The sequence below is a fragment of the Acinonyx jubatus genome, chromosome D1 (genome assembly GCF_027475565.1).
Source record: "Acinonyx jubatus isolate Ajub_Pintada_27869175 chromosome D1, VMU_Ajub_asm_v1.0, whole genome shotgun sequence".
Lineage (NCBI taxonomy): Eukaryota > Metazoa > Chordata > Mammalia > Carnivora > Felidae > Acinonyx > Acinonyx jubatus.
The window spans coordinates 10,592,922-10,611,647 of record NC_069390.1 but is presented as its reverse complement, the minus strand read 5'-3'; the positions used below and the strand labels follow the sequence as shown (position 1 = coordinate 10,611,647).

Here is an 18,726-nt window from a genome sequence, read left to right as displayed (position 1 = left end):
TTTAAAAATAAAAAGGGTTTTTTTTCTTATTATTTAAATTCAAGTTAGTTAACATGTAGTGTAGTACTGATTTCAGGAGTAGAATTCAGTGATTCATCACTTAAATATAATGCTCGGTTCTCATCCCAACAAGTGCCCTCCTTAATGCCCATCACCCATTTAGCCCATCCCTCCACCCATCTCCCCACTAGCAACCCTCAGTTTGTTCTCTGTATTTAAGAGTCTCTTACGATCTGCCTCCCTCTCTATTTTTACCTTATTTTTTTCTTCCCTTCCCTTATGTTCACCTGTTGTGTTTCTTACATTTCACATATGAGTGAAATCACATGACACTTGTCTTTCTCTGACTGACTTATTTTACTTAGCATAATACACTCTAGTTCCATCCACATTGTTGCAATGGCAAGATTTCATTCTTTTTGATCGATGAGTAGAATTCCATTGTATCTATATACCACATCTTCTTTATCCATTCATCAGTTGATGGTCATTTGGGCTCTTTCCATAGTTGGGCTATTATTGATAGTGCTGCTATAAAATTGGGGCGCATGTGCCCCTTCAAACAGGCATATTTGTATCCTTTTGCATAAATACCTAGTAGTGCAATTGCCTGGTCATAGGGCAGTTCTAATTTTAATTTTTTGAGGAGCCTCCATGATGCAATCCCTATTAAAATAACACCATTTTTTCACAGAACTAAAACAAATGATTCTAAAATGTGTATGGAACCAGAAAAGACCCTGAATAGCCAAAGCAATGTTGAAAAAGAAAATCAAAGCTGGAGGCATCACAATTCCAGACTTTAAGTTGTATTACTAAGCTGTAGCCATCAAGACAGCATGGTACGGGTACAAAAACAGACACATAGATCAATGGAATAGAATAGAGAACCCAGAAATGGAGCCACAAATGTATGGCCAACTTATCTTTGACAAAGCAGGAAAGAATATCCAGTGGAAAAGAGACAGTCTTTTTAGCAAATGTTGAGAAAACTGAACAGTGACATGCAGAAGAATGAAACAAGATGACTTTATTAACCATACACAAAAATAAATTCAAAATAGATGAAAGACAGAAAACCATCAAAATCCTAGAGGAGAAAACAGGCAGCAACCTCTTTTACCTCGGCAGCAGCAACTTCTTAATAGACATGTCTCTAGAGGCAAGGGAAACAAAAGCAAAAATGAACTATTAGAACCTCATCAAGATAAAACTCTTCTGCACAGCGAAGGAAACAACAAAACTAAAAGGCAACCAACGGAATGGGAGAAGATATTTGCAAATGACATATCAGATAAAGGGCTAGTATCCAAAATCTATAAAAAGTGTATCAAACTCAAGGCACAAAAATAAGTTTTTAAAGATCCTATATCCTTCACTAAACTCAGACTTCAGACAAATTTATTGTATCCTATGAAACTACACCACTGCCATGTGGGAAAAGCCCTATCTGCCCCAAAGACCCCTTGCTTCCTTCCCCTGCCACAACCTGTCAGAAGTGCCACATAATGCATGGTATTGTGTTGCATGGATGGCAAAGTATTCTCCAAATGAGAGAGATATCCCCACCAACTAGCCACTTTTTGGCTCTCCTTATAATCATATACCAGAACAGAAGCCTGTTGCAAATTTCAAGTTAGTTATCCTGTTTATGAGGATCTGTGAGGAAAAGAAGATGTCAGTGTCCCCAGGCACTGTAGAAACACGAGTAAAGCAAGAGGTACTAGGATCTGAACTCCGATATAACTCCTTCAGATTTTTCAGGCTTAACTCCTGTGTTTCAGTGGTAGGGAGGTGCAAGGAGGGGTCGTTGATTCAGCTGTGGCAGAAGGAGGCACACCTGAGAAACATCTATCTGAAAACCAATGGAAAGTCCCTACAGAGAGTTGTGGCTCTACATGGCAAGCTTAAAAATTTCCTCCTCCTTTGACTTGGAAACGATCGTAGCTGGTCTGGCTTTAGTGGGCAGAAATCCTCCTCAATCTCCACACCTGATAATGTTTCCTAGGAAGAGTTATAAGAAACCAGAAATCCCTTGGGGCACCTGGGGGATCAGTAGGTTGAGCATCCGACTTCAGCTCAGGCCATGATCTCATGGTTCGTGAGTTCAAGCCCCACATTGGGCTCTGTGCTGACAGCTCAGAGACTGAAGCCTGCTTCAAATTCTGTGTCTCTCCTCTTAAAAACTGAGAACAAACTGAGGGTTGATGGGGGGTTGAGGGAAGGGAGGGTGGGTGATGGGTATTGAGGAGGGCACCTTTTGGGATGAGCACTGGGTGTTGTATGGAAACCAATTTGACAATAAACTTCATATATTGAAAAAAAAAAAACAAATTCTGTGTCTCCCTCTCTCTCTGCCCCTCACTTGTACTCTCTCTATCCCTCTCTCTCTCTAAAATAAATAAGCATTAAAAAAAAAGAAACCAAAAATCCCAAGGATTCACTATCTCTTTTTTTGACTCCTGTTTATAAAGGACAGAGGACTCTACTCTATGTCCAGATGGGCATGGGGGTGGTAAAAGAAAATCTCAATTTTAGGAGGATGAGAAAAGGACAAGTAAGGTCAGAAATGCCAAGTCTGGGATCTGTATCTGCAGGTGTAGATTGTTGGCCACATAGGCACTGATGAACATTGAGGGAGATCAATTCTTTCAGGGCTCCAAGAATCATGCCATATGATCTCTCAGCTAACCAAGTAGATAAACAAGCTCCTAGTACAATTTTATTGGGCATGTGAATAGTCATTGTATCTGAAAACTGCTCTGAAATAATAACCTAGCCTCCTCATTTAAATTAAATGTTGAGAATCCTAAAATTCTGTTAGGTAGTCGCCTTTTTCTCCATCTTGACATTTTCTTGATGTTTGTTCCTTTCAAAGATTGAACTAGAATAGTAGTAATTAATTAATGGCATTCTTTCCTCCCAGGCCATACAAATAATGACTGGTCTGATTGTTCACTTCGTGGGACAGCTCTGGACGTATTTGTTTACCACACAAGTTATTGCATTTGGAAAAGCGTATCTTCCTCTTGTAGTAATAACAAGATACGCATATTGGTCATCTGTGTGTGTAAGTGAATAATCTATTCCTTCATTGTTATTCATTTATTCATCACATTTAGTCACTGTTTCCGAACCAAGCAGTGTGTCAGAGATAGAACACACAAAAAAATTCACAATCTCTATTCTCAATGAATGCACTCTTATATCTAGTTGAAAAGGAATCTATCAATAGGAAAAGAACCTAGATCCTTACCAGTAATATTCCTTCATAATAAGAGTATGTCTTTGTTAACAGGATACTTTTTACATGCTCTTTGGATAATGGGAATAATAGTAATAGTAAGGTGCCTAAGGCGCATTTTTGTAAAATAGGAAATGGTTGGTGACTATTTCACTACCCATAGGCCATTTATTTTGCCAGTGGAGCAAGCACTATGAGTGAGCACAATTGCTAAGGAAATAGTGGGACATATAGAATTTACATAGGGAAAGAAAACTGAAGTCTTTTTGTTCTGTTGATCTGAGAAGAATTTGGTGGAATTGAAAAGAAATCTCTAAAGAAAAATTCACTATGTCTGCGAGTATGGTGGATAATGCCACATTGTCCCCACAAAATCCTGAGTGAAAATCTTAATAATGATAATAATAACAATAATATTAAGAAGAAGAAGAAGGAGAGAAGAAGAAGAAATTTGAAATTTGGTCATTCAACCAGTACTTATAGAGTACCTACTATATGTCAGGTCCTGTTCTTGGTGCCCGAAATGCGTCAGCAAACAAAACAGATCCCAGACTTTAGGGAGCTTTATTCTAGCAGAGGTAGTATGTTACAAGGGCTATGGAAGTAAAAAAGAAAAAGTAGAGTAAGGGGGAATGAAGATTCTGGGGAAGTAGTGAAAGGATATAGGTTATTGTTTTAAATTGAATGGTCAAAGTAGTTCTCATTGAAAAAGTTACTATTAGTAACCTATTGTTATATAACAAACCATGAGAAAACCGAGTGGCATACAAACAAAAGTACAGTTGACCCTTGAGTGATGTGGAGGTTAGGGACACTGACCCCTGTACAGTTGAAAATCTGTGTATGTTAATCAACATAGTACCAGAAGTCCTAGCCACAGCAATTATACAAGAGAAAGAAATAAAAGGCATCCATATCCATATGGGTAAATAAGTAGTTAAACTGTCACTATTTGCAGGTGACATGATACTATATATAGAAAATTTTAAAGAGTCCACTAATAAGTCAATTCAGTATACTTGCAGGATACAATATTAATACCCAGAAATCAATAGCATTTCTATATACTAATAACAAAGCAGCAGAACGAGAAATTAAGAAAACAATACCATTTACAATTACACCAAAAAAAAAAAAATTAGGAACAAACTTAACCAAAGAGGTGAAAGACCTGTACTCTGAAAACTATAAAACATTGATGAAAGAGGAGCACCTGGGTGGCTCAGTCGGTTAAGCGTCTAACTTCAGCTCAGATCATGATCTCACAGTTCATGGGTTCAGGCCCTGCGTAGGTCCATACACTGACAGCTCAGAACTCAGAGCCTGGAGCCTGCTTCAGATTCTGTGTCTCCCTTTCTCTCTGCCCCTCCCCTGCTCCTTTCTCTCTCTCTCTCTCTCTCTCTCTCTCTCTCTCTCTGTCTTTCCAAAAACTAAGCATTAAAAATTTTTTTAAAAAATTGATGAAAGAAATTCAAGACAACACAAATCCATGGAAAGATATACAGTGCTCATGGATTGGAAAAATTAATACTGTTAAAATGTCTACAGATTCAATGCAATCTACAGAATCAATTCAATTCCTATCAAAATACCAATAGCATTTTTTACAAAACTAAAACAAATAATACTAAAATTTGCAGAAACCATAAAGACCCCAAATCTTGGAAAAGCAATCTTGAGAAAGAAAACAAAGCTGGATATATCACAATCCCAGATTTCAAGATATACTACAAAACACTATGGTACTGGTGCAAAAATAGACACATAGATCAATGGAACAGAATAGAGGCCCAGAAATAAACCCACGCTTATATAGTCAATTAATCTTTGACAAAGGAGGCAAGAATACGCAATGGGGGAAAGACAATCTGTTCAACAAATGGGGCTGGAAAAACTGGACAGCTACATGCAAATAATGAAACTGGACCACCTTTTAACACCATACACAAAAACAAACTCAAAATGGATGAAAGACCTAAAACCATGGGTCTTAGGACCTATGGAGGGAGACCTGAAACCATAAAAATCCTAGAAGAGAGCACAGGCAGTAATTTCTCTGATATCAGCAGTAGCAACATTTTTATAATTCCCAAGGCAAGGGAAACAAAAGCAAAGATAAACTATTGAGACTACATCAAAATAAGAAACTTTTTCACAGCAAGGGAAACCATCAACAAAACTAAAAGACAACCTACCGAATGGGAGGAGACATTTGCAAATGATATATCCAATAGAGGTTACTATCCAAAATACGTAAAGAACTTACGCAACTCAACACCAAAAAAAAAAAAAAAAATCAATATTATTACAAAATGGGCAGAGAGAGAGGGGGAGACACAGAATCCAAAGCAGGCTCCAAGCTCTGAGCTGTCAGCAGAGCCCGATGCGGGGCTCGAACCCACGAACTGTGAGGTCATGACCTGAGCTCAAGTCAGATGCTTAACCAACTGAGCCACCCAGGTGCCCGATTCACCTATTTAAAGTGGCCCCCAAATATTCTCTTATATACCACCAGCCTGAGTCTGACAAATATAAATGTATGAATAGAGAAAATGGGAATTTTATAAATCAGTTATAGCCCATAAAATCAAGGGTTTTTTGTTTCTGTTTTGTTTGTTTGCCATACCACATCCCATTAGCTGGTCTCTATGTCCTAAGCCCTTCTTCAGGGGAATTGACATCTTTGAAACAGTTGATGATCTAACTATACATCATTTGGAATTCACTGTTGCTCATATACTCCTTTGATGTTTTTAATGGACCATCATCCAGAAATGGAGCTGCATAAGTGAATGAACGTATGTGTTCAGGCTCTGCACTTTGGGATGAGGCCTGCAATATACAATAAATAACTACAGTAATTTTCTTTATGACCATGATTCTGTCTGACATTAAAAAAGAAAACATCCTGGCAGTGGTCTTCTTTCTGATGACTTGGTTTTATGTTTTGGTTTTCTGGGAGGCTTTTCCAGAATGAGAACCTCAAGTGGAGAAAGTCCAAGATGCTAAGGAAGAACAGAGTCTTCTTGGTCCAGTGCTTAGTACTTGGTAAAGCACTTGGTAAAGTGCTTATTTCACTGCAGGGTTTGTTTGTTTATTTGTTTGTTTGTTTGTTTGTTTGTTTTAAGAAAACAGGACCACCACAAGATTTATGGAAATACAGAAACTAGTATGAGAATCGGAGCCTTCACAAATGTGGGAGTTCCTGGAGATGAGAAGACGTGGAAAGGAGAGTTGGACAATCGTAAGGAGAGTCTCTAACTGCTTCTGCCTGAGGCACCAGCAAGAGTGGAAAGGTTGAAGTTGTAATTAAATCTAAGAAGCCGTGGGTTCCTGGCCACCAGAGTGGGGTTGCCGAGGGAAGGTTATGGAGAAGTCTGGAAACTGCCTGTGGAAGACAAAAATGAAAACATAACAGAGGAATAGGAGAAAAAAAAAAATAAGGCCATGGCTGCCATATCTGATCACCATGATCTTGTGAGAGTGATACTTTCTCCTTCCCTTCTCTCTTCCAAATACTGCTCCAGATTTTCTTTTGGCCACTTGTAAGCAGAGACCATCAGAGGAAAGGAATTCTGAAAAATGTAGTTCTGAGCCTTAGGTGGAAGCTAGCAGGACCAAGTTGGGTATAAATAATTCAGCAAATTGCTCTCTATGTAACTATTACAACAACAACACAGTAAAACAGAAAGACAGAAAATATGAATCCCCATTTTACCAATGAAAAAAGCAAAACTAATGATAGAGTCTATGTGACTCTATTGAGTCACATAGAAAGCAAAGTGCAAGGAATTCAAATTCAGAGCCTTCTGACCCCAAAATGCTACTTAGTATTGACATGTTAGTGGCCCCATTTTTCTGGGGAAAGAACATTCCTTCCCTTTGCCACTAATGGAATAGTTAATGTTTTAATGCTATGGGAAGTTTCCATGCATGCGTAAAGTTGTACCAATGAAATGAATAAATTTCTGGTACACCCTGTCATCTTTCTAACAAGTTTTAGGAAATGATAGAAGGTTTCAGTACAAGCTACTCATGGAAGACATTATATAATTCTTATATTTAAACATGTAAAATGAAACTTAAGTATTTTCTGAATTATATTTTCCATTACTAAAATATTTTTAACATTGTAATAAAAGTACTTCCATGTGAAATCACCAGTATATATCATTGTCTAGTAGTAAATTCATTAATGGGATATATTTTCTCATAATTCACCTTATGGGATCACTAGATTATGATTGAAAAAATCTAAGTAAAATTTGACACTCCTTTTGCCCTATGAAGTCAACTTGAGATCCACATGGTTCCATTTCCAATGCATGTGTTGTTTTACTGAACAGACTTCTTGCCTTCCCCATCTCTGTAATACAGAAAAGTGAATTATTTTTGGAATGATTTTCTCAATGGCCCACCAAAGAATTAATATGATATTCCTCATGTTACAGCATTCCAGAATTCTTTTACTCTTTAAGTTTATATATAAAAATAATGACTAGGTATATTAATAAATGTGATTTTTGTTTCCAGTTTCTCTTCTCGGGAGTCTTTGCAGTATTAACAGAGAGGATGCGTTCAACGTTCTTGGTAAGTCAGAATACTTGTAGCAACTATAGAGATAACAGTTTTATTTGCCAGAAGAAGGAGAGTCAGTAAGCAGGTAGCATTGTCTCTGAGTCACTTGAGAAGGAACAAAGCTGGAGACATCACACCTCCTGATATCAGACTATGCTACAAAACTATAGTAATAAAAACTGTATGGCACTGGCATAAAATAGCACAGACCAACAAAACAGAATCCAGAGCCTGGAATTAAATCCCTGCGTTTATAGTCAACCAATATTCAACAAGGAAGTCAAGAATACCCAATGGGGAAAGGATAGTCTTTTCAACAAATGGTACTGGAAAACCAAATAAACAATATGCAAAATGATAAAATTGGATCCTCATCTTACACAGCTGTTATTTATTTTAAAAACATACTTTAGGGGCGCCTGGGTGGCTCAGTCGGTTAAGCAGCCAACTTCGGCTCAGGTTATGATCTCACAGTCCGTGAGTTTGAGCCCCGCGTCGGGCTCTGTGCTGACAGCTCAGAGCCTGAAGCCTGTTTTGGATTCTGTGTCTCCCTCTCTCTGACCCTCCCCTGTTCATGCTCTGTCTCTCCCTGTCTCAAAAATAAATAAAACATTAAAAAAATTTTTTTTAAGTTTAAAAAAAACATACTTTACATATAGACAGGTTTAAGTAGAAGTTGGAATAATAATATTTGTTGTGAACACCAAACAAAAGAAAGCTGTATTAATATTATACAAAGTAGGCTTTAAAGCAAAAGTTATCAGATTTTTATTAGAAAGGGACACTGCATAATCGTAAAAGGTTTAGTTCAACATAATGTATAATAATCCTAAATATTTACCTTTAAAAAAATTTTTTTAATCTTTATTTATTTTTGAGAGAGAGAGTGTGAGCAGGGGAGGAGCAGAGAGAGAGGGAGACACAGAATCCAAAGCAGGCTCCAGGCCCTAGGCTGTCAGCACAGAGCCTGATGTGGAGCTCGAACTCACAAACCATGAGATCATGACCTGAGCTGAAGTTGGATGCTCAACTGACTGAGCCACCCAGGTGCCCCATAAATATTTACCTATTAAGGTAACTTTAAAATAAGCAAAAAAATTTGACAAAATAAGAGAGAAAGAGAAATCTACAATCATATTTGGAGAAGCTATGCAATTTTCTACCAGAGAATAGAAAAAGAAGAAAAATACCTCCCAACCCATTATGAAGACAATATATCATTGATTCTAAAACTCTACCTGATTCTAAAACTCTCTATCTTATAAGAAAAGAAAATTACAGACTAAAATCCCTCATGACCATAGATGTAAAAATCTTAAAAATATATATTAGCAAATAAAATATAGAATATAGAAAAATACAAATAGAAAGGATAATATAGTGAAAAATGCAAATAGAAAGGATCATACATCATAAGTAATTCCAGAAATGCAAGGTTAGATTAACATTTGAAAATAAATCAATGTGATCTACCACATTAAAAACATAAAAATCAAGTGATCAACTCAATGAATGAAAAAAAAACAAAAGGTATCTGTCAAAAGAGAGAGGGAGAAATAATATCATGCTTAATAGTGAAAACTGAAAATTTTAACACTTCCCCTAATGCTTTATCTTTTAACAAGAGAAGCATATAAGCTATCATCATATATCTTCAGTATTTTATTTAAGGTGTCCTATCCATTGCTATAAGGCAAAGAAAAAGGAAGTATATGATATTGGAAAGAAGAAAAAAATATTTCTGGATGACAAACTTTAAGAAATAAATGAATTTTATATCTTAAATATATGAAAACCAAATAAGTTATCTTTCTATATGCTTGCAGAAACCAGTGGATAAACAAATGTTAAAATACCATTTACATTAATATTAAAATTGTTAAGACTCGTAGAAACAAATATGTCAACATATGTGCAAGATTTCTACTCTAAAAAAGACACAAGAAAACAGTGTAATGGCATCTTTAAAGCACTGGGAGAAAAAAACTGTCAACTAGAATTCCATACCTACTGAAAATATCCCCTTAGTATCAATGGTGAAATCAATTCATTTTCATATAAGCAAAAGCTGAGAAATCTTTCTATTATCACATCTACAATACCAAAGGAAATTAACGTTCTTCAGGCTGAAGGGAAGTGGTGGCAGATGGAAACTTGGGCACACAAGATGAAATAAAGAATACCAGAAATGATAAACATATAGTATGTTAGTGCACTATTGCTGCTGTAATAAATTACCACAACCATATTGACTTAAAACAACATAAATTTATTATCTTAGAGTTTTGGAGGTCAAAATCTCAAAATCAGAATGTTGACAGAACTGTTTTCCTTCTGGAGGCTATTGGGAAGATTTTGTACTTTGCCTTTTTTTAGCTTCTAGAGGCTGCCACATTCCTCGACTGGAGCCACACCATTCTAATCTCTTATCCTCTGTCTCATAAACACATTGTCTTTTCTTTGTTATCCTCTTTCCTCCCTCTTACAAGGACCCTTGTTACTACATTAGGCCAAACCAGATATTTGAGGATAACCTTATCTCAAGATCTTTAACTTAATCACATCTATACATTCCCCTTTGCCTCATATTTACATAGTCACAGTTTCTGGGGATTATGACATCTATTATAGAGCTATTATTTAGCCTACCACATATAGGTAAAGATAAAATATTGTGTTTTTTATTTCTTAATATCTTTACTGACTACTAAAAACAAAAAATGCACCCCTAAATAGCCAAAAGCAATCTTGAGAAAGAAGAACAAAGCTGGAGGCATCGTGGTCTTTAATTTCAAACTATATTACAAAGCTATAGTAATCAAAACAGTATGATAATGGCATAAAAACAGACTCATAAATCAATGGAAGAGAACAGAAATCCCAGAAATAAACCCATGCATATATGGTCACCTAATTTATGACAAAGGAGCCAAGAATATAAAATGGGAAAGGGCAGTCTCTTCAATAAATGGTGTGAAGAAAACTAGACAGCCGGGGCACCTGGGTGGCTCAATCAGTTGAGCATTGACTTTTGGTTTCAGCTCAGGTCATGATCCCACGGTTCATTAGTTTGAACCCCACATCGGGCTGTGTGCTGACAGTGTGGAGCCTGCTTTGGATTCTCTCTCTCTCCCTCTCTCTCTCTGCCCCTCCTGTGTGCTCTCTCTCTCTCTCTCTCACACACACACACACACAAAATAAATAAACTTTAAAAATTTTTTTAAAGAAAACTGGACAGCCACAATGCAAAGGAATGGAACTAGACCACTATCTCACACCATACAAAAAAATTAATTCAAATGGATTAAAGACTTGAATGCAAGACCTGAAGACAAAATTCCTAGAAGAAAACATAGGCCATAGCTCCTTGACATTGGTCTTGACAATGATTTTTTTTTGGACTTGACACCAAAGACAAAGGCAACAAAAGCAAAAATAAGCAAATGGGACTACATCACATTAGGAACTTCTGCACAGCAAAGGAAACCATCAACAAAGTGAAAAGCCAACATACTGAATGGGAGAAAATAGTTACAAATCATATATCAGATAAGGAGTTAATATCCAAAATATATAAAGATCAAGCACAAAGCAATAGCAAAAATCCAAACCAGTTTAAAGTTGGGTAGAGAATTGAAATAGACATTTTTAAAAAGTTTTTATTTAAATTCCAGTTAGTTAACATATAGTGTAATATTAGTTTCCAGTGTACAATATAGTGATTCGATGCTTCCATAAACACCCAGTGCTCATCACAGCAAGCATACTCCTTAATCCTCATCACCTATTTTACCCATCCCCCCTACCCACCTCCCCTCTGGTGACCATCACTTTGTTCTCTATAGTTAGGAGTCTGTTTCTTGGTTTGCCTCTGTCTTTTTTTTTCCCCTTTGCTCATTTGTTTTGTTTCTTAAGTTCCACATATGAGTGAAATCATATGGTATTTGTCTTTTACTGATTACTTCTTTCACTTAGCATAATACTCTCTAGCTCCATCCACACCCTTGCAAATGGCAAGATTTCATTCCTTTTTATGGCTGAGTAATATTCCATTGCATATATATACCACATCTTCTTTGGACACTTGGGCTATTTCCATAATTTGGCTATTATAGATAATGCTGGTATAAACATCAGGGGTACATGTATCCCTTTGTATTAGTATTTTTGTATCCTTTGGGTAAATACCTAGTAGTACAATTGCTGGATCATAGAGTAGTTCTATTTTTAACTTTTTAAGGAAACTCCATACTGTTTTTCAGAGTGGCTGTACCAGTTTGCATTCTCACCAACAGTGCAAAAGGGTTCTGCTTTCCCCACAGTCTCACTAGCACCTGTTGTTTTCAAAGAAAACATACAGAAGGCCAACAGGTACACAAAAAGATGCTCAACATCACTAAACACCAGGGGAGTGCCTATCAAAACCATAATATCACACCTGTTAGAATGGCTACAATAAAAAAAAAAGGAAATAAGTTTTGGAGAGGATGTGGAGAAAAGAGAACCCTCGTGCACTGTTGGTGGGGATGAATTGGTGCAGTCACTATGGGAAACAATATGACGGATTCTGAAAAAGTTAAGACTAGAACTACCATGTGATCCACCAATTCCATTTCCAGGGATTTATCTGAAGAAAACAAAAATACTAACTTGGAAAGATATATGCATCCCTATGTTCATTGCAGCATTATTTACAATAGCCAAGATACAAGAACAACACACACACACATACACAATGGAATATGACTCACTCATAAAAAAGTATGAATTTTTGCCTTTTCCAACAACATGGACGGACTTTGAGGGCATTATGCTAAATGAACTAAGTCATATGGAGAAAGACAAATACAGTGCAATCTCAGCCTAGAAAAATCTAAATTTACATATATATATGAATATTCTACAAAAAGTCTAAAATTTCTAAAAATCTAAAAAAAAAAAAACAAACCTTTATACAACTAGAGAACAGATTGGTGGTTGCCAGAAGTGGAGGGTGGGGGTGGGCAAAATGAGTGAAGGGAGTCAAAATGTGTCTACTTCCAATTATAAAATAAATAATCATAGGGATGTAAGACACAACATGGCAACTGATATAGTTAATAATACTGCATTGCATATTAAAAAGCTGCTAAAAGAATAAATCTTTTTTTAAGTTTTTATTTATTTATTTTTGAGAGAAAGAAAGAGAGAGAGAGAGGAGAGAGAGAGCACGCACAAGCAGGAGAGGGTCAGAGAGAGGGGGACAGACGATCTGAAGCAGGCTCTGTGCACACAGCAAAGAGCCCGATGTGGGGCTTGAACTCATGAACCATGAGATCATGACCTGAGCCAAAGTCCGACGCTTAACCGACTGCACCACCCAGGTGCCCCAAAGAATAAATCTTAAAAGTTCTCATCACTAGGATGAAAATGTTTTTAACTATGTATGATGATGGATGTTAACTAGACTTATTGTGGTGATCATTTTGTAATATATACAAATATCAAATCATTAAGTTGTACACCTGAAAGCAATATAATCATGCATGTCAATTATATACCTCACTTTAAAAATTAACATTATATTTTCAATTTTATAACATGTGTGAGTAAAATATTTTACAAAAGTAACACAAAAGTAAATAGAATTAAAATACCATAAATGTGTTATGTTTTACAAGGAGTGGGACAATATTAATTCTGAGTAGAATGTGATATATTAAGGATACACATAGTAGAACCTAGACTATACAATAATACAAAACTATGCAGTTAAAAAGCCCATTAAGGAGGGGCGCCTGGGTGGCTCAGTTGGTTGAGTGTTGGACTTTGGCTCAGATCATGATCACAGCTCATGGGTTGGCGCCCTGCATCAGGCTCTGTGCTACAGCTCAGAGCCTGGAGCCTGCTTTGGATTCTGTGTGTCTCCCTCTCTCTGCCCCTCCCCCACTCCGGCTTCCCCCCTCTCAAAAATAAGTAAAGATTAAAAAAATTAATAAAAATAAAGAAATTTCCCATTAAGGAAACAAAAGCTTAAAAAATATTTTAACCCAGGGGTGCCTGGGTGGCTCAGTTGGTTAAGCATCTGACTCTTGATTTCGGCTCAGGTCATGGTCTTGTGGTTTCGTAAGCTCGAGCCCTGCATTGGGCTCTGCGCTCGTGTCATAGAGCCTGCTTGGGATTCACTCTCTCCCTCTCTCTGTCCCTACCCCACTTGCACTATCTCTGTCTCTCTCAAATGAGTAAAATAAAAACCTTAAAAACAATATTTTAGCTCAAAGCAGAGAAAGAAAAACAAAAAAAAAATAGAACAACCCAAATATATCAATAATCATATCACATGTAAATAGACAAACACTCCAGTTAAAAGTCCAATATCCTCAGACTAGCCAAACAAGTAATGCCCACTAGAAGTAATAGAATATCAAAAAATATACATGAAAAGATGGACATGCGTAAGCATAAGGAAGCTCATGTGTTATAATCATTAAGAACCAATAAATATGAAGACATACCATGTGACTACCAATAAAGACATTTCAGTGTAATAAAGTGTTAATTCATCAGGAATACATAACTACCACAAATGTGTAAGTATCTAATATTAGAAGTTTAAGATAAATGAAGCAAAAACTAAAGAAATAAAAGGAGAAATAGAAAAATCCACAATCATAATAGATTTTGACATGTCTCTCTAAGTAATTGATAGAACAGTTGAACAAAAACCAGGAGTAGAAAATTGAAACATTTGACTTAATCTTTGTAAAACACTACACAGAGAAAGACTCTAGAACACATACTCTTTTAAACTGCACATAGAATGTTCACCAAGATACAGCATACATTGGAACAGAAAATAATAACAAATTTCACAAGACTGCATGAAATATTATAGAATAGGTTTATTATTCTTACTATAGGCAACCTACTGATGGAACAGAAATAACTTAAATAGAATTAAATTAAAATGAAAGCAAATTAAATTAAAAATTAATCATTGCATATCCAAGAAATAATCCAAATATTTGGAAATTACACAATACAGTTAAGAAATAACACATGAATAAAAAAATCACAAAAAAAACTAGAAAATATTTTGAGCTGAATGACAGAAACACTACATATCAATATTTTTGAGATAAAACAATGCTTGAAGGAAATTTACAGCTTTTAAAAGTGTATAGTAGAAGAAATGAAGGGTTTAAAGTCCAATTATCTGAATTTCCAACTTAAAAACTAGAAAAGAAAGAGAATATTTAATACAAAGTAAGTGGAGGGCATGAAGCAATAAAGATAAGAGCAGGTGCCAATAAAATAGAAGATAGATAAACAAGAAACTAGCAAAGCTGAAAATTTGTTCTTTGAAAAGATTAATAAAATTGATAAACCTCTGGTAAGATTGATCAAGAAACAATAAGATAAAACACAAATTACTATATCAAGAATTAAAGATGAAATATCAGTACAGATACTAGAGACAGTAAAGAAATAATATGGAAATGCTATAAACGACATTATACTAATAAACTGAAAAACACAACTTACCAAAAGGACAAGAAGAAATAGAAAATTAAATATCCCTGTATTTGTTAAAGGAATTGCATTAATCATTAAAGATCTTTCCATGAAGAAAATTCTAGGCACACATGTTAAGTAATAAATCTATCAAAGATTCAATGAACAAATGATATCACATGGTACACAAAATATTTCAGAAAACAAAGGAGAAGGAACATTTTCCAACGGAATTTTTGGAATCCAACATAATCCTGACACCAAAAATTAGCAAGGACCTTAAAAGAAAAAGAAAAATAGAAGATCACTGCCCATAATGAATGCTGATGTCAAAATACTTAAAATATCGTAAATCATATTCAGTGATATATTTTTAAAATCATAATGCAGTAGAATTTATTCCAGGAATGCAAGCTTGGTTCAACGTTCGAAAAACAATCAGTGTGATTCAATATATTAGGGTATTAAAGAAATGAAGAAAAAGCATTTGAAATTTTTTTTTACAAGGATCTTATCAAAATAGTAAAAGTGAATGTCCTCAACCCACTAAAGGGCACCTACAAAAAATTCTATAGCTAATATTATACTTAATGGTAAAAACCTGTTTTTCCCTTGGATCTGAATGTTGCAAGTAATTACTGTTTCACCAAATTTATATAATATTGTACAGGAGTTCTTGTCTAGTGCAGTTAAGTCAGGAAGAAGGAATAAAAAACATCAAGTTTAAAAAGTTAATGGTAATACCTGCTTTATTCATAGACATTCCTATACATCCTAAGAAGTCTACAAAAAAATAGTCAACTAATTAGAATTTATCAACATTGAGGAATACAAATTCACATTAAGAAGTCCACTGTATTTCTGTGTATTGGAGATGAAATTTGTAAAAACACCTTTACAATTGCACTCAAAAATAAAACACTTAGAAATTATTTTCCCTAGGGGCACCTGAGTGGCTCAAACGGTTAAGCATCCAACTCTTGATTTCAGTTCATGATCTCATGGTTCATGGGTGTGAGTCCCATATCGGGCTCTGAGCCGACAACATGGAGCCTGCTTGGGATCCTCTCTCTCTGTCCCTTCCCCACACACATCCCCCCCCCCCAAATAAATAAACTTAAAAAACAAGAATTTATCCCTAAGTGTCAATGAAATATTTCCAAAACCTTTGCATAGACCACTACAAAACATCACAGAGAGAAACTGAACAGTATCTAAATAAATGGGTATGTTCATGGATGGAAAAACAAACACTTTTAAGATGTCAGTTTTCCTTCAAATGATTTTATAGATCCAATACAATCCCAATCAAAGTCCTAAAAGGATTTTTCTCATTGTTGATAAGTTGATTTCAAAATTTATGTGGAAATAATCAAAAAGAAAGAAAGTGTAAAACTAATAATACTTGATTTTAAGAGTTAATGAACATTTTTTTAATGTAATTATCTCTAAGGGGAATTTATTCCAAAAGAATAAATTAAGATCAGTGTACAACAGTGAACAGCATATAGATAAACATATGATTTGGGGCGCCTGGGTGGCTCAGGCGGTTAAGCATCCGACTTCAGCTCAGGTCATGATCTCGCAGTCCGTGAGTTTGAGCCCCGCGTCGGGCTGTGTGCTGACAGCTCAGAGCCTGGAGCCTGTTTCACATTCTGTGTCTCCCTCTCTCTCTGCCCCTCCCCCGTTCATGCTCTGTCTCTCTCTGTCTCGAGAATAAATAAACGTTAAAAAAAAAAAAAGATAGAATTCCACTGATACAAATGATTACAAGGAAATAAGTATAAGACAAGGATATCCTCCAAAAGTATCATGGGGCTTATCACTCCTCTGACCTCATCTATGGACAAAGTGTGATTATGCAGCAACATTTACATATGCATTGTCCTTAGTACATAGCCTAACAAGATGTGGCCTGAAAACAATGGCACTTTGAGGGATGTAATTAATTCCCCACTATCTTCAAGATAAAATCCTATCTATCTAGATGACACCTGTCTCTCCAGCAAAATTCCCCCTGACTCCCCTTCTAGCACTGTTAAATGAACCATGGCTAACTCCTGGAATATTAGCTCTCTGGTAATCTGACCCTGTGTGGCACTGAAAATTTGGCTCTATTGTTAACATTTTTTCCATCTTATTCACATTTGATAGGCACTTGTTCATCTTCCTCACCAGTCTTCCTTGAGAGCAGGGCCACTTCTTTTCTGCCTTTTTATGTAACAACACAGAGGACAGTTTGCATGATACAGAATTGGCATTCAACAATTAGTTGTCAGAGAAGGAATGAATATATGCACGCTACATCAAAAGTTTTATTTTCTCCCGAATTGTTCAGTTATTGGGACAAATCTGCAGTTCTGACAGTCCTTTTGATGGCCTTTACTATTCTGGAAAGATCAGGATTTGTATAAATCTTCTACTTGAATGTACCTGGCAGTGATGTATATGGATAACTTCCAGTGACTGGTGACTCTCTTCTTTCTATTCCAGATGTCCTATACTATGGCAGTGAACATCGTAAGTGCCTGCGCTGCCGTGATTGGTCTGCTTATACTGTCATTTGAGTTTATAATATACAGTTTGACTACACAAGCTCCTATTTGGCCCGAGGTAAATACCAGGTTTCTACGAGAATTTCGTCACAGATTTAGAGTTACATTTAAATTCTTTGGTGCGCGATCGAAGTAGTTAAGTATTAGGCAGGATACGGCAGTGACCTTTATCATTAGTGTACTCTGATGTGTGCCTTCTGCTACAAATGTGGTTCAAACTACAGGTTACCTTTCTAAACCTAGGATCACCCCAAACCTCAAGTAAGCAAATGGAATGTATTCTAAATATTAATAGATGTGTTTTGAGTGGTTTGGCATTATATTCAATTCTGGTATTGAATTAGTATTGTATTCAAAACTGGTATTATATACCAATTCTGGTATACAATAGGCCCACCTAGTATTTTCATAATGGGCAGCTCAGTTCTTCCTAGGTACCTCATCTCGGAAGCCAGTTTTCCCAGACCTTAAATGATCAAGTGTATTCTAGCAAGATTTGATCTTCAAAGAAGGAAATAACATCCTTATGTACTTGTGACACCCAGGGACCCAGGGATTTATGCTCGCCAGGGATGTGATCTTCAGACAGAATAAAGTCGAACACTGTAAATGGATGTGATTTGGAATGTTATGTGTAATCAGTTCTGTATACACACGGCTATATGGATCTTTCTGAACTTCCTGCTTCGTGTCTGTCAATCTTCCTGTCAGCAGGTCTGAGTCTGTTTTAAGTGTGTCCATGTTTGTGTTTCACTATGTGTGTATAGCTGTGTTTCTATCCACGTGGGACTGTGGACATTTGTGCATTTAACCATATATGTTTGTTCATGTGGGGGGGAGAAGAAGCTATGATGG

General features: G+C 36.1%; 1 protein-coding gene across 21 annotated transcripts in view; it reads left to right on the top strand.

Moving 5' to 3' along the window:
* Nucleotides 1–18,726, top strand: part of LOC106977867 (membrane-spanning 4-domains subfamily A member 14) — a 37,255-nt gene that overhangs the window by 4,228 nt on the left and 14,301 nt on the right. For 11 of the 21 annotated variants that reach the window (XR_008290314.1, XR_008290311.1, XR_008290313.1 and 8 more), the window contains 3 exons: nt 2,927–3,070; nt 7,778–7,834; nt 17,810–17,929. Coding sequence is in view for 12 of the 21 variants with exons in the window: in XM_053203109.1 (XP_053059084.1) it covers nt 2,927–3,070; nt 7,778–7,834; nt 17,810–17,929 (321 nt within the window). In the remaining 9 variants the exon portion in view is untranslated. The remainder of the gene's footprint in view (nt 1–2,926; nt 3,071–7,777; nt 7,835–17,809; nt 17,930–18,726) is intronic. The other 10 variants (XR_008290317.1, XR_008290316.1, XR_008290315.1 and 7 more) reach the window with 3 other exon arrangements.